The 17,072-nt window shown below is 37.7% G+C and overlaps 1 protein-coding gene across 2 annotated transcripts in view; it reads left to right on the top strand.

Moving 5' to 3' along the window:
* Window positions 1-13,183, top strand: part of ZDHHC15 (zinc finger DHHC-type palmitoyltransferase 15) — a 109,155-nt gene extending 95,972 nt beyond the window's left edge. For both annotated transcript variants that reach the window (XM_065916300.1, XM_065916301.1), the window contains one exon: window positions 8,559-13,183. In XM_065916300.1, coding sequence (XP_065772372.1) covers window positions 8,559-8,611 — 53 coding nt within the window. In that variant the 3' untranslated portion in view covers window positions 8,612-13,183. The remainder of the gene's footprint in view (window positions 1-8,558) is intronic.
* Window positions 13,184-17,072: the final 3,889 nt, after the last annotated feature.

Below are 17,072 nucleotides of genomic sequence, written 5' to 3'. Positions count from 1 at the left end.
GGTATGTATGCCCAGCAAAGGGATTGCTGGGTCATATGGCAGTTCTATTTCCAGTCGTTTAAGGAATCTCAACACTGTTCTCCATAGTGGCTATACTAGTTTGCATTCCGACCAACAGTGTAAGAGGATTCCCTTTGCTCCATACCCTCTCCAGCATTTATTGTCTGTAGACTTTTTGATAGCAGCCATTCTGACGGTCATGATATGGTACCTCATTATGGTTTTGATTTGAATTTCTCTGACAATGAGTGATGTTGAGCATCTTTTCATGTGTTTGTTAGCCATCTGTATGTTCACTTTGGAGAAATATCTGTTTAGTTCTTTGGCCCATTTTTTGATTGGGTCATTTAATTTTCTGGAATTGAGCTGCAGGAGTTTCTTGTATATTTTTTGAGATTAATCCTTTGTCTGTTTCTTCATTTGCTCTTATTCTCTCCCATTCTGAAGGCTGTCTTTTCACCTTGCTTATAGTTTCCCTTGTTGTGCAAAAGCTTTTAAGTTTCATTAGGTCCCATTTGTTTATTTTTGACTTTATTTCCATTATTCTGGGAGGTGGGTCATAGAGGATCTTGCTGTGATTTATGTCGGAGAGTGTTTTGCCTATGTTCTCCTCTAGGAGTTTTATAGTTTCTGGTCTTACATTTTGATCTTTAATTCACTTTGAGTTTATTTTTGTGTATGGTGTTAGAAAGTGTTCCCATTTCATTCTTTTACAAGTGGTTGACCACTTTTCCCAGCACCACTTGTTAAAGAGGTTTTCTTTTTTCCATTGTATATTCTTGCCTCCTTTGTCAAAGATAAGGTGTCCATAGGTGCATGGATTTATCTCTGGGCTTTCTATTTTGTTCCAATGATCTATATTTCTCTTTGTGCCAGTACTATCCTGTTTTGATGACTGTGGTTTTTAGTAGAGCCTGAAGTCAGGCAGGTTGATTCCTCCAGTTCCCTTCTTCTTTCTCAAGATTGTTTTGGCTATGTGAGGCTTTTTGTATATCCATACAAATTGTGAAATTATTTGTTCTAGTTCTGTGAAGAATACCGTTGGTAGCTTGATAGGGATTGCAATGAATCTATAGATTCCTTTGGGTAGTATACACATTTTCACAATGTTGATTCTTCCAATCCATGAACACGGTATATTTCTCCATCTATTTGTGTCATCCTTGATTTCTTTCATCAGTGCTTTATAGTTTTCTATATATAGATCTTTTGTTTCTTTAAGTAGATATACATCTAAGTATTTTATTCTTTTCATTGCAATGGTGAATGGAATTGTTTCCTTAATTTCTCTTTCTGTTTTCTCATTGTTAGTGTATAGGAATGCAAGGGATTTATGTGTGTTGATTTCATATATTGTAACTTTACTATATTCACTGATTAACTCTAGTAATTTTCTGGTAGAGTCTTTAGGGTTTTCTATGTAGAAGATCATGTCATCTGCAAAACAGTGAGAGTTTCACTTCTTCTTTTCCTATCTGGATTCCTTTTATTTCTTTTTCTGCTCTGATTGCTGTGACCAAAACTTCCAAAACTATGTTGAATAGTGGTGAGAGTGGACACCCTTGTCTTGTTCCTGATTTTAGGGGAAATGCTTTCAATTTTTCACCATTGAGGGTAATGCTTGCTGTGGGTTTGTCATATATAGCTTTTATTATGTTGAGTTATGTTCCTTCTGTTCCTGCTTGCTGGAGAGTTTTTTTCATAAATGGATGTTGAATTTTGTCAAAGGCTTTTTCTGCATCTTTTGAGATAATCATATGGTTTTTATCTTTCATTTTGTTAATGTGGTGTATTACATTGATTGATTTGTGGATATTAAAGATCCAGAGGAATCGGGTGGAGAGGGAGGTGGGATGGGAGACCGGGATGGGGAATTCGTGTAACTCTATGGCTGATTCACATCAATGTATGACAAAACCCACTGGAAAAAAAAAAATTAAAAGGTCATTCTATCTGAAAAAAAAAAAAAAAATCCTTGCATTCCTGGGATAAAGCCCACTTGGTCATTATGTATGATCTTTTTAATATATTGTTGGATTCTGTTTGCTAGAATTTTGTTAAGGATTTTTGCATCTATGTTCCTCAGTGATATTGGCCTGTAGTTTTCTTTTTTTGTGGCATCTCTTTCTGGTTTTGGAATTAGGGTGATGGTGGCCTCATAGAATGAGTTTGGAAGTTTGCCTTCTTCTGCAATTTTCTGGAGGAGTTTGAGTAAGATAGGTGTTAGCTCTTCTCTAAATTTTTGGTAGAATTCAGCTGTGAAGCCATCTGGTCCTGGGCTTTTGTTTGCTGGAAGATTTCTGATTACAGTTTCGATTTCCGTGCTTGTGATGGTTCTGTTAAGATTTTCTATTTCTTCCTGGTTCAGTTTTGGAAAGTTATACTTTTCTAAGAATTTGTCCATTTCTTCCAAGTTGTCCATTTTATTGGCATAGAGCTGCTGGTGTTTGTCTCTTATGATCCTTTGTATTTCAGTGTTGTTTGTTGTAATCTCTCCATTTTCATTTCTAATTTTGTTGATTTGGTTCTTCTCCCTTTGTTTCCTAATGAGTCTTGCTAATGGTTTGTCAATTTTTTTTACCTTCTCAAAAAACCAGCTTTTAGCTTTGTTGATTTTTGCTATGGTCTCTTTTGTTTATTTGCATTTATTTCTGCCCTAATTGTTAGGATTTCTTTCCTTCTACTAACCTTGAGGTTTTTCATTTCTTCCTTCTCTAGTTGCTTTAGGTGTAGAGTTAGGTTATTTATTTGACTTTGTTCTTGTTTCTTGAGGTAAGCCTGTACTGCTATGAATCTTCCCCTTAGCACTGCTTTTATAGTGTCGCATAGGTTTTGGCTTGTTGTGTTTTTATTTTCATTTGTTTCTATGCATATTTTGATTTCTTTTTTTTTTTATTTCTTCTATGATTTGTTGGTTATTCAGAAGAATGTTATTTAGCCTCCATATGTTTGAATTTTTAAGTTTTTTTTTTCCTGTAATTGAGATATAATCTTACTGCATTGTGGTCAGAAAAGATGACTGCAATGACTTCAATTTTTTTGAATTTACCAGGGCTAGATTTATGGCCCAGGATGTGATCTGTTCTGGAGAAGTTTCCGTGTGCACCTGAGAAAAAGGTGAAATTGATTGTTTGGGGGTGAAATGTCCTATAGATATCAATTAGGTCTAGCAGGTCCACTGTGTCATTTAAAGTTTGTGTTCCCTTGTTAATTTTCTGTTTACATGATCTATCCATAGGTGTGAGAGGGGTATTAAAGTCTCCCACTATTATTGTGTTATTGTTAATTTCCCCTTTCATACTCGTTACCATTTGCCTTGCATATTGCAGTGCTCCTATGTTGGGTGCATATATATTTATAATTGTTTTATCTTCTTATTGGATTAATCCTTTGATCATTATATGGTGTCCTTGTTTTTCTCTTTTCACACCCTATATTTTAAAGTCTATTTTATCTGATATGAGCATTGCGACTCCTGCTTTCTTTCAGTCTCTGTTTGTGTGAAATATTTTTTCCAACCTTTCACTTTCAGTCTGTATGTGTCCCTTGCTTTGAGGTGGGTCTCTTGTAGACGGCATATATAGGGGTCTTGTTTTTGTATCCATTCAGCCAGTCTTTGTCTTTTGGTTGGGGCATTCAATCCATTTACATTTAAGGTATTATTGATAGGTTTGGTCCCGTTGCCATTTACTTTATTGTTTTGGATTTGTGTTTGTACAACCTTTCTGTGTTTCCTGTCTAGATAAGATCCTTTAGCATTTGTTGAAGAGCTGGTTTGGTGGTGCTGAATTCTCTCAGCTTTTGCTTGTCTGTAAAGCTTTTAAATTCTCCTTCATATCTGAATGAGATCCTTGCTGGGTACAGTAATCTGGGTTGTAGGTTATTCTCTTTCATTACTTTAACTATGTTCTGCCATTCCCTTCTGACCTGAAGAGTTTCTATTGATAGATCAGCTGCTATCCTTATGGGAATCCCTTTGTATGTTATTTGTTGTTTCTCCCTTGCTGCTTTTAATATTTGTTCTTTGTGTTTGATCTTTGTTAATTTGATTAATATGTGTCTTGGGGTGTTTGGCCTTGGGTTTATCCTGTTTGACACTCTGTTTCTTGGACCTGTGTGACTATTTCCTTCCCCATTTTAGGGAAGTTTTTAGCTATTATCTCCTTGAGTATTATCTCATGGCCTTTCTTTTTGTCTTCTTCTTCTGGGACTCCTATGATTTGAATGTTGGACATTTCACATTGTCCCAGAGGTCCCTGAGGTTGTCCTCATTTCTTTTGATTCTTTTTTCCTCTCTGCTTCATTTATTTCCACCATTTTATCTTCTACCTCACTTATCCTATCTTCTGCCTCCGTTATTATACTCTTGGTTCCCTCCAGAGTGTTTTTGATCTCATTTATTGCATTATTCATTTTTAATTGACTTTTTTATTTCTTCTAGGTCCTTGTGAAACAATTCTTGCATCTTCTCAATCCTAGTATCCAGGCTATTTATCTGTAATTCCATTTTGTTTTCAAGATTTTGAATCATTTTTATTATCATTATTCTAAATTCTTTTCCAGGTAGATTCCCTATCTCGTCCTCTTTTGTTTGGCTTGGTGGGCATTTTTCGTGTTCCTTTACCTGCTGGATATTTCTCTGCCTTTTCATCTTGTTTAGATTGCTGTGTTTGAGGTGGCCTTTCTGTATTCTGGTGGTCTGTGGTTCCTTTTTATTGTGGAGGTTTCTCCCAGTGGGTGTGGTTGGACGAATGACTTGTCAAGGTTTCCTGGTTAGGGAAGCTTGTGTCGATGTTCCAGTGCATCGAGCTGGATTTCTTCTCTCTGGCATTCAGTGGAGTTTCTAGTAGTGAGTTTTGAGATGTGTCTATGTGTTTCGTGTGACTTTGGGCAGCCTGTATGTTGACGCTCAGGGCTATGTTCCTGCATTGCTGGAGAATTTGTGTGGCATGTCTTACTCTGGAACTTATTGGCTCTTGGGTGGTGGTTGATTTCAGTGTAGGTATGGAGGCTTTTGAATGATCTCTTAGTACTTAATGTTCCCTGTAGTCAGGAGTTCTCTAGTGTTCTCAAGTTTTGGGCTTAAGTCTCCTGCCTCTGGATTTCAGTCTTATTTTCCGGTAGCCTTGAGACTTCTCCAACTCTACAGTGCTGATAATAAAACTTCTAGGTTAATGGTGAAAAGATTCTCCACAGTGAGGGACAGCCAGAGAGGTTCACAGAGTTACATGAGGAAGAGGAGAGTGAGGAAGGAGATAGAGATGAGCAGGAGGAGAAAAAGGGGGAACTCAAGAGGAGAGAGACAGATCTACACAGTACTCTGTTTCCTAAGTGTTCTCCGTAGCCCAGAACATCCACAGAGATTCACAGAATTGGATTGAGAAGAGAAGGAGGAGGGAGGAAATATAGGTGATTTGGGGGAGAAAAAAGGAGAGTCAAAAGGGGGAGGGAGTAAACATCACACTCCTGAGTAAAAATGGGTACTGAATATTGGATTCTTATATGCCCAAAATTGATATCAAATACTGAAAAACAAAGAATAAAAATCTAGAATAGAGATTAGACTCCTAAAAATCCAATATTAAAAACAAAAACAAAAACACAAAAAAATTAAGAAATATATATGAAGTTCACTTTAAAAATAGGGTCTTTTTTTTGAAAGGTTATAGTGGGTTATGAAAATGAATATTAAGGAGTAATAGAGGACTTTAAAAAAATAAAAGAAAATAAATTTTTTAATTTAAAAAAATTTTAATAAAAAAATAGTAAAAATATATATCTAGGAATTTCTCTGGAGCTGTTGTGGGCAGTGTGGGTTCGGTTCAGTTTCAGATAGCTCCCTGTTCCAGCTTACACTTCTCAATATCTATAGGCCCCTTCCAATGTAGTCAGTGTTAACTACAGGGATTTTAATCTGTTGCACCTGTCACTTCTAAAGCGGTTCCCTTTGTTTATTTGGCTTCTGTTTGCAGGTCTCTATAGTGTCTAATTTCCACCCTGACACAAGTGAGCGGAGGTGGTCTCTTGTTTAGGTTCACTTGTTCAGTCGTGCTGTGGGGAGGGAGGGGAACTGCAGACAAATGTCACTGGCGTGTGTGGGGAGTACTTACAGTGTTCCGGCCGCACTGGGTTTGCCCCTGCTCTCAGCGTGTGTGCTTTCCCAGTGTACACTACTCAGGCTCCAGGCTGCTCTACAGGGAGTGGGCCCTGAGTTGTGTGCACTTCCCAGGCATAAGCCACTCAGGTTCACGTTTTCAGGTACTCCACAAAGGCCCAGACTCGGTTGGGCCTGCGTTTTGTGCCTTCCCCGGCTGGAGCAACTCAGGCAGCCAGGAGCTTGATGAGCACACTCTCCCCAGGAGCGGTGCGCCTTATCCCCTTCCTGGTCCCAGCCTCAGTTTCCACGTGCTGGTAGGGTGCGCCCCGTGTCTCTTCTGGGGAGCTGGTCTCTAGCTGCAACCCTCCTGGCGAATGTCAACCATCCAGAATCTCAGGAAGTCTTTGGTTAGAAACTAGAAGCCTGTTTGCAGTTTGGTAGGGGATGCCATCTCTGGGGCCGTGTTTGCCCCTTTCCCCTCCCCCCTGCCTCCTGCCTCCAGCAGGGGATGGGCTGTTCTGCAGCCAGCTAGCTCTTTTCTGGAATTGCTCAGTCCTTCCTTTGTTCTGCGAATGGGCCAGCAGTATCTTCAGTTAGGGCTTTTTGCCGGTTAATTTTCTCTCTCTCTCTTGCTATCCCACAGTTTAAGTTACTGTCTCACATTAGCTCCCTCTGATTGCCCCCAGGGCATTCAGACCTGGTCCTTACCCTAAGCAATGCCGCCCGCTCCTTTCCGTTCAGCCCCCACTTGCTGGTGGCAGATGTGAGCATCTGGGGTACTTTTCTGCTGGGAGTTGCTTTTAGGCATGTAATCTGTGGGTTTTATTTATTTTTCCTCCCGGTTAGGTTGCCCTCTGAGATTCGAAAACTTCCCCCAGACCTGCCGGTGAGAGGGTTTCCTGGTATTTGGAAACTTCCTCTATTAAGACTCCCTTCCTGGGATGGGTCTCCGTCCGTAACTCTTTTGTCTCTTTTTTTATCTTTTATATTTTGTTCTACCTCCTTTCGAAGACAATGGGCTCCTTTTCTTGGCGCCTGATGTCCTCTGCTAGCAGTCAGAAGTTGTTTTGTGGTGTTTGCTCAGCGTTCAAATGTTCTTTTGATGAATTTGTGGGGGAAAAGATGGTCTCCCCGTCCTATTTCTCCGCCATCTTAGCTCCTCCCTCAGTCTTTTTTTCTTAATACCTTTCTACATTTTCCAGTTATTCTATGATGCACATAAATTGTTTTTATAATATAAACAATATATTAAGGGATTCCCTGGCATTTCAGTGGTTAGGAATAGTTGCTTTCACTGCAGTGGGCTCAGATTCAATCCCTAGTAGGGAAACTAAGATCCTGCAAGCCATATGGTACAGCAAATATATATGTGTGTGTGTGTGTGTGTGTGTGTGTGTGTGTGTGTGTGTGTGTGTGTGTGAAATAGTTTTGAAAGTATATTAAACATAACAGAAAAGAGAAAAAACTATGAAGAAAGTTTAAATCACGTATAATCCCACCACCTAAAGATAACTATTTTGACATTTTGCTGTATGCCATCCAATATTTTCTATGAATATATTTTTTAAACATTGAGACCATGTTGTGTTCAGTTTTGAATTCTCCTTTTTTCACTAATGCTGCAAGTAATTTTCCATTATATCAAGGTACTTTTGTTTATTTAACTAATTCTCTGCTGTCCAACCTTAAGATTTTATTCAAATTTTCACTATTATGAGTAAGGTTGCCAATAATATCTTTGAACATAAATCTTTTCCTTCATTTGCAATCATTTTCTTTTTGCATGTTGGTTATACATTTTTATATTTTAAATTAAGTTCTTTATTTTAATTGAAGGCTAATTACTTTACAATATTGTGGTGGTATGATAGGATCCTAGAAGCAAAACTACTGGTGTGAACTTTTTAAAAGACTGTTAATATATGTGACCAAATTGTTTTCCAGAGGGCTTATACTAATGATAGCTGCTTGAGTATGCCAGACATTGTTTTGGTAGATTTTGTTATGCTTGTTTTACAGATGAAGAAATTAATTTGTCCAGAATTATAGAGATAGTAAATGGCAAAGTTAGAATTCAAATATCAGATTGTGCAATTTCAAAGCTTATGTTATTTCTTGAGAATTTCAAAAATAAATGTTTTTACATTATCAAATTATGTATATGTACTAGAGAAAATGTGGAAAATATTAGAGAAAATGAAAATAAATTACTCATGAATTCACCACTTTCAACAGCTTAGTGTATTTCATCTGTCTTTTGTTCCAGATAAAAATTCTGGGTTAAAATCGCATTGTATATATAATTTTACATCCTGCTTTTTTCACTTAACATTTTTCAATGCTGACTCATACTCTTCAACAACATAATTTTAACAGTTGCATATTATTGTCAATGGATGTTACCATGTGAATATTTACACTAGTTCAGCTCACTTGTGAACTTTTTTTTTTTCATTCCCAGGACCCTCCATCTCCAATGAAGTTTACAGAGTTCAGTGTTGGAAACCATTCTGATCTTCAAAATAAGTCACCACGGCAGATTGAAACTTCTCAATTTGAAAGCATCCTATCAAATACTTGCTGTGCAGATAGATGTTTCAGAACTTATAAGTTATTTAATTTACTAGCTGAACTCATCAATCTGGTAGCAATTAATTCAAGACAGTTTTCCTCTACTTCTTCCTGCATTTCCTCTCCTCCCCTCAGTGAAAGCCTAAATGTATGTATTTATCTTTCCAGAGGCTCTTTTTATTCCTCTTGTCAGGTAAAGGGGAACCCAAAAGACTCCCTTGGAGTCTTTAACTCTCCTAGAAAGACCGTTAATCATATCTATAGGGCTTTGTTTCATTGAGGGGAATCAGACAAGTTTGATGCTTGTGCACATATGCATTTATAAGCATACATGTGCAGCAATTTATACAAAATTCTGCTGCTGTGTTGTGAAAATTGAGGTTTAAAATAATCTGAAGCTTTTCATTCAATCATATCTTTTTCCTAAATAGCAGTCTAAATATTTGCTGAGCTGTGAATACCTTTTCCTATATCAAGTACCTAAAATTTAAGAGGGTGATTCAACACTGTGATCAAGGTCTGTGAATTGGGAATTGAACAATGTAAAACCTGATCTCTGTCATAGATGTGTGGTGTTCCTGAAAGCACCACAGCTAATAGAGATCAGATCAGATTTCCATGTTATTTAACATAATGATTAGAGTTTTAAAGACTTTTAATGCCAGAGTGTGGGAAAATTCTCCAATAACTTTTATTCTTTTCTTTGCTACCTAGCTTTATTTTAACCTTCACGAATTACTCTTATGATGAAAGAAAAACTATAAGCTCAAGTTATGGACCATTGGTTTTGTTAAGGGGTTTAAGGATGATTTTCAGGTTTAATTACAATACTGTTAACAAGGGCAAAATTTCATATTTGAAATTAGCTTAAGGATTAGCACTGAAGATTTTTTTTTCACAACAGGAATTAGTGCACAAATCGAGAAAAATCCAATAGTAATATATCCTTACTCTTTTTTCTTTCCTTCTTTTTTTTAATTTAGTTTCAATAGTAGTGCAGCCATTAAGATAGTTTACAACCATTTCCCAGTTTATTTATAATAATCCTTTCTTTTAGTTCTAGTTCCTGAATCAATAAGTATGGACAGTAACGCTGCTTCTCTATCATAATAATAATATCTAAGAGTATTGACGGTTTTCATTTCTCCGTCAGTGCCATTGTGCACAGCTGCTAACAATAGAAGTTCCAACTCTTACAGAGATCAGTAAGTTAGAAGCACCGTACTGATAACAAGTTGTTGAAATCCTAGAGGGGCTAGGTTTGCTAAAGTATTCTCTGAAACCTTTTTGAGTAAAAAAGAGTTGCCTGCCACAAATAATTCAGTGTTCAGGCTCCAGTGGAGCTGTGGATGTGCACAGTCCAGCTACTTAAAGTAATGAAAAACCTGTTCATTTGAATTCTCTAGGTAATTCTGGTCAAAAGACTTTCAGCATTAATTAAATGGATTGTGGCCATCATTTCACCTGAGAGAATACTATACATGACTAAATCTATTAGTGCCAGGGACTGTTTTTCAAACTCCAATGGCAAGAACCAACCTAGAAGACTCTACACACTGAGTTTCATGATAAAATCATATATGTTCAGATGAGATTTTCCCCCTTCCTCTTTCCCTTCAAAACACTCTCTTGTTTGGGTGTATCTTGAAAACTTATTGATCATCCACATGATATTGTGTTTGACAAGCCTTGCCTTATATTCATGTAGAAATGCACCTTTCCTAAAAGTAGGACTGTTGCTTACTTCAAAGCCAGTAGGCCTCAAAGCAATCTATCCAGTCCATCATCTTCTGCCAAGAGTTTAGGCAGAACAGCTGCTAACTGATTCAAAGCCAGGAAGGAATCAATAACTTATTTAATGAATAGAGTGCATCAGCACTCATAGAAATCAGGTCATAAAAGACAATGTCAGGGAACTACGAGAAAGCACTGGAAGGGTAAAGCTCAGGAAAACTGTAAAGCAAAGATGATTGTTTAATGTCTTACAAACTTACACTGTCTTCGAAAGGCCAAATAAAGCAGGGTTTTACCTGGGGACTTAGGGAAATAAAGAAACCCTATTCCTATCTCTGAACCTTTGTTCCATTAGTTTATAGACTCTGATACTGTCTTCATTATAGGTCATTGTGTATTGATTTCTGTACCTAAACATCCCCCCACAGTTGGTTGATTATTTATAAAGAAAACAGAGGGGTTTGTTTGATAATTAGCATACCCTGATCTGGCTCCTTTGCTTGCTTTTCCTTGGGGCAATTTCCAATAACCTCTGTGGGATCTCATCCCCCAGTCTTTAGTAGCCATCTTCCCCATTTTCAAAACAAAGATGCTCATTGTTAGGCATACAGGTGAAAGGTGCTATGTAATTCCCCAGTGCTCTTATATATCTTTCATTGCAGGGGTAGAATTAAATGTTTAACCAGAACAGTATTTCTAAACAAATCAGTGTGCTCGATTCTTTCTTCCTTACTCTCATTGATGATTTGTTCTTGCAGAGCTTAGAGTACTTTATTAATGTTATTCTATTCATTCTAACAATGTCCTTGGAAAGAGGCAGAATAGAAATTATTTTCCCCATGGTACAAACCTGAAAAATTAAGGGCAAAAGAAATGAAGCACCCTCCAAAACACATAGCTGTCTGGGACAGAACTCACAGTTGCCATGTCCAGTGCACTGTTAAAGTGACTTGGCTTCCCAGTACTGCAATAAACATGGAGCAGCTTAGAACATTGAGAGCAACTAGGGCAGGATCACATTTCTGAAGAGTCTTTTCCCAAAATCTAAAAATATGCAGTTTGTACAATTCTTATTTTCTATATGATATAAATGTATTTTGTGCCTCTTTCCCCTTCTGGCACCATATGACACATTTATTTCACACTATGTGGCATCAGCCCAGGTCATTTTGCCCTCTTGCACCCATAGAGCCAATTTTCAGGCCCGTCTTTTCCAGAGAGAAGAAAGTGCTATGTGCTTCCTCATGTTTATGCCAAATTACACAAAGTGTAGATATTGAGATTAATGAAGATTTAAGCACAATCCAAGTAAGTATAAGAATATTGACTATACATTATTTAAATGTGCATCTGGAATTTAATGTGGCCCAAATTCATAAGAATTAATAACAGTCATGCAAAGCCTATCCCTTTCACATATCATCATATACATATATATCTATACATATTTACACACTCGCAGTGCCCCCAAAGCAGGCTGCCTGGTCATTAGAAGCAGATTCTTTAAAGGAATGAGTCTCTGTCCTCCTCCTTTACAAAAAAGTCCAATAGTCACAGCAAGTGAAGAATATTCCATTCATACATTCTAGAACTTCTGCTCCTGGAGTAATTAAGGTACTCAGTTGGCACCAAAGACCTGTTCTTTGCCTCTATAAATCACCAAAGGCACATGACAAGATTGTTAGCCCTTTCCACAAGTCTCATGTTCTTAGAAAATTCATGAGTTCCATCCAATCAGTAGAAAATTGTTTATGAGGTATAGTACATCTGCATTTTTTTTAACCAGAGCTGTAATGTACCATATTAAATTGTAGTCTTTTGCATGCAGGTATTATGTAATATAATAATGAACGGATGGCTCCTAATAGCATGCAACCCATGACTGTTTACTTCCCTAGAAGGGCTAGGGCTGTGTCCCACACAGTGTCCAAAACTATTAAATGCATTCTTTGTAACAGCCTGATATACGAGCCATCAGCAGATTGAGTTAGACATGAATGTAATGTATTAGGAAATAGATTCTTAGTAGGGTATGGTGTTAAAGGGAAAAAAAAAACAGTAAGATAAGATGCATTTAAGAAATAATGACTGTCATCCTGTTGGCTAAACCAACAAAGGGACACAACAGGAAAGCTGGTCCTGGGTATTGGTGATATATGAAATGGATTGGCGAGCCAGAAAAAGAGAAGCACTGGAAACTTCAGCAGTTAAGCTCAAGTTGCCAATTTGCTACAAATCCTTTCTTCCACCAATCTGCTCTAAGTAATTTATATAATCTTTAAACTATGTGTCTTGCTATAGAAATACCCACAAATACTGACCAGCTTTATCTTCCTAAGTCCTTTATTAAAAGCATATACATAAAATTATCACTTCTTTTGTATATTATGGTGTTGTTAAAGTGGCGGTAAAACTGAAAATTTCAGACCACTTTGATGTACTTCTCATTTCATGGATGTAATAGTAGAGTTTATTCACTCCCAAGTTGATTGGTATGTGTGTGTCAACTTAAAAAAATGCACAATGTGAGAGTCATGAGTTAAGTTTTATTTGGGGTAAAATGAGGATTGCATCGTACCTCAGATAGCTCTGAGAAACTGCCCCAGAGGCAGCAGAGAGGTCAGTATGTGTGTGATTTTGGTAATGGGGGAATATATGCAATCAAGCACATATTTTTCCAAAAGGTTTCTCCTAGTCTGGTGAAGTTTTCTACTAGTCACGAGAAACAGTCATCATCATGCAGAATTTTAGTGCTTTTCTAGATATGAGGAAATAAAAGAAATGGGCTCATAAAATTGGCTCCTGAAAATATCTATCTGAAGACCTGTCTTTCCAGTTTTCCCAAAACACAGAGTGGCTCATTTCTGTGGTCCATCATGTACTCCTTTTAGGGTGTGTTGAAGGTCAGCAGCTGAAACAACACATGATTTAATCCTTGTAGAGAAAGTGCCCATAGCAAATACCAATTTGAAGTTGACAGGGCCCCCTCATGGTAATAAATTTGATATTTTGGGAGGCATTTCATGATCATTTCACACCTATTGTACTAGGCAGTCTCATTCCTAGGTGTAGTGAAGGTTTTGCTGATAGGCCAGTAAATGTGCTGTTACTAGACTAGGTCTATCAAAGTAATCAAAGAGCTCCGGACCAGCTGTCTAACTCAATCTATTATGGTCCAGAAAAACTTCCCTCTTGTATCTTCCCATAGCTAGATTTACACTACTACAATCATTGATCGCATGCAGGTCTATATATGTGATCAACTGCTTCGAGTCATCTACTCATCATTATTTTCATCAGAGGTTCAGTCACACATTTGGTAATGCAAGAAACAATAATCTTGTAAAATAGGCAAAGTCTAAATAACATAGCTAGCAGTATTATCAAAGTCATGAATAAGAATTAGCCCAAGAAATTCCATTAGGTGTAGCCCTGTATATTCTCAGGTCACTTGAGAGTCTGTCCTGTAAGAATATTTATCTTTCTGGGAAATTATATATTGCCAATTTATCCCTGCAAAGATGGGCACAATAATGAACAGAAAAGGTATGGGCCTAACAGGAGTAGAAGATACTAAGAAGAGGTGACAGGATTACACCAAAGAACTATACAAAAGAGATCTTAATGACCCAGATAACCACAATGGTGTGATCACTCACCTGCCGTGAGACATTCTGGAGTACAAAGTCAAGTGGGCCTTAGGAAGCACTACAACAAACGAAGCTAGTGGAGGTGATGGAATTCCAGTTGAGCTATTTCAAATCCTAAAAGATAATGCTGTTACAGTGCTGCACTCAATATACCAGCAAATTTGAAAAACTCAGCAGTGGCCATAGGACTGGAAAAGGTCAGTTTTCATTCCAATCCCAAAGAAAGGCAATGCCAAAGAGTGTTGAAATGACTGCACAATTGCACTCTTTTCACATGCTAGCAAGGTAATGCTCAAAAACCTACAAGCTAGGCTTCAACAGTACATGAACCAAGAAATTCCAGATGTACAAGCTGGATTTAGAAAAGGCAGAGGAACCAGAGATCAAATTGTCAACATCCACTGGATCATAGAAAAAGCAAGAGAATTCAAGAAAAACATCTACTGCTTCATTGACTATACTAAAGCCTTTGACTATGTGGATCACAACAAACTGTGGAAAACTCTTAAAGAGATGGGAATACCAGACCACCTTACCTGTTTCCTGAGAAACCTGTATGCAAGTCAAGAAGAAATGTTAGAATCAGACATGGAACAATGGACTAGTTCCAAATTGGGAAAGGAGTATGTCAAGGCTGTATATTGTCACTCTGCTTATTTAACTTATATGCAAGTACGCCATGCAAAATATTGAGCTGGATGAAGCACAAGCTGGAATCAAGATTGCCAGGAGAAATATCAGTAACCTCAGATATGCAGATGACACCACCCTTATGGCAGAAAGTTAAGAGGAACTAAAGAACCTCTTGATGAAAGTGAAAGAAGAGAGTGAAAAAGCTGGTTTAAAACTCAACATTCAAAAAACGAAGATCATGGTATCTGATCCCATCACTTCATGGCAAATAGATGGGGAAACAATGTAAACAATGACAGAGTTTATTTCCTGGGGCTCCAAAATCACTGTGAACAGTGACTGCAGCCATGAAATTAAAGACGCTTGCTCCAGTGACAAACCTAGACAGTGTATTAAAAAACCAGAGACATTACTTGACCAACAAAGATCCATCCAGTCAAAGCTATGATTTTTCCAGTAGTCATGTATGAATGTGAGAGTTGGACCATAAAGAAGGCTGAGTGACAAAGAATTGATACTTCTGAACTGTGGTGTTGGAGAAAACTCTTAAGAGTCCCTTGGACAGCTAGGAGATCCAACCAGTCAATCCTAAAGGAAATCAGTCCCGAATATTCATTGGAAGGACTGATGCTGAAGCTCAAGCTTCAGTACTTAGGCCACCATATGTGAAAAGCCAACTCATTGGAAAAGACACTGATGCTGGGAAAGATTGAAGGCAGGAGGAGAAGGGGACAATAGAGGGTGAGATGGTTGGATAGCATCACCAACTCAGTGACATGAGTTTGAGCAAGCCTTGGGAGATGGTGAAGGACAGGGAAGCCTGGTGTGCTGCAGTCCATTGGGTTACAAAGAGTAGGACAGGACTGAGTGACTGAACAACTGTCCATAAGGCTCCCAGTCCAACTTCCTAGGGTTACTACACTGGCTATCCTTAGTATGATTTCATTGTTCCCAAGATAAAACAGGTGCTTAAAACTTAATTGACCATAGCCTTCTGTTAAGCATGTAAATCCCTCCCATAACTGTAGGAAGTTTTATTACTTGGTTGAATGTTTCTGTGTTTCTCTGTCTTAGCTTTGAGTAACTTTAAAGGAAAATTCATATTTATGGCTAGGGTCAGATCAAGTGTTATTAATTGACCAGTTGTGATGATCCAGCTGGTAATATCAAGAGTAGCTTGACTAGGACTGAATTATTTTCTTTAAAATAAATTTTCTAAAGGTCATCCAATTAGAGCCTTGTAGTGGAGAAATTCACCAAGGTAATCTAGAAGTACAAGACACCTGGCATAGGATCATGTCCATGAAAGAAAGTTTTGATTTATATTCAAAGGTCCAAGAATTCAAGAAAACATTATAAATGATATGCAAATCAGGTCCAACATCATGGGTAAGTTGTCTACTTCTCATCCTTGTCTTGTCTTCTTTTCATCTCGTCATTGTCTAAGAGTAGTTTTTCCTATTGCAGTGTCATTTTAAGGTGAGTTTGAGGTCAGCAGTCCTCTCTATAGACCAACCTGGGGCTTTTGGAAGTTGAAATTAATCCAAGAGTCAATTTCCCTTCAGTTTCATTGTACATGAGCTAGTTAAGAATACCTGATAAAGGTTCTTCCATCTAGGTTGGACACAGTCCTTTAAATTGTATCTTTTACAGTATACATAATCCTCTGGTTGCAGGTCATGGGGCATTTGATCTTCATCTAAAGATTACTGAGATAAGCTTCAGAAACAAAACTTAAAATGTCTTTTAATAATCCAATAAACTACATTAATATAGCATAACAGCAAGGAACTCTCTGGGAAGTGAGTCAGTATATGCTGAATTCCATTAACAAAACTGAAATTTAACACTCATTGAAAAATATCTTTCCCTCTGAAATTACCCTCCTTTCTACCAAATATATCCAAGTGGACTAATTTGTTTTCAAAATAAGTCTGATCTCAAAGAACTTGAGATCCTAAGTGATCAGGGCAAAGAAATAGAGGAAAATGATAGAATGGGAAAAGCTAGAGAGCTCTTCAAGAAAATTACAGATACCAAGGGAACATTTCATGCAAAGATGGGCACAATAAAGGATAGAAAATGGTATGGACCTAACAGAAGCAGAAGATATTAAGAAGAGGTGACAAGAATGCACACAAGAACTATACAAAACATCTTAATGACCCAGATAATCATGGTGGTGTGATCGCTCACCTAGAGCCAGACATCCTGGAATGCGAAGTCAAGTAGGCCTTAGGAAGCATCTCTACGAGCAAAGCTAGTGGAGGTGATGGAACTCCAGGTGAGCTATTTCAAGTTCTAAAAGATGATGCTGTGAAAGTTCTACAATCAATATGCCAGCAAATCTGGAAAACTCAGCAGTGGCCACAGGACTGGAAAAAGTC

Source organism: Muntiacus reevesi, chromosome X (genome assembly GCF_963930625.1).
Source record: "Muntiacus reevesi chromosome X, mMunRee1.1, whole genome shotgun sequence".
NCBI classification, from domain to species: Eukaryota; Metazoa; Chordata; class Mammalia; order Artiodactyla; family Cervidae; genus Muntiacus; species Muntiacus reevesi.
The sequence above is the reverse complement of the archived record's forward strand: the minus strand, read 5'-3'. Positions and strand labels throughout refer to the sequence as shown.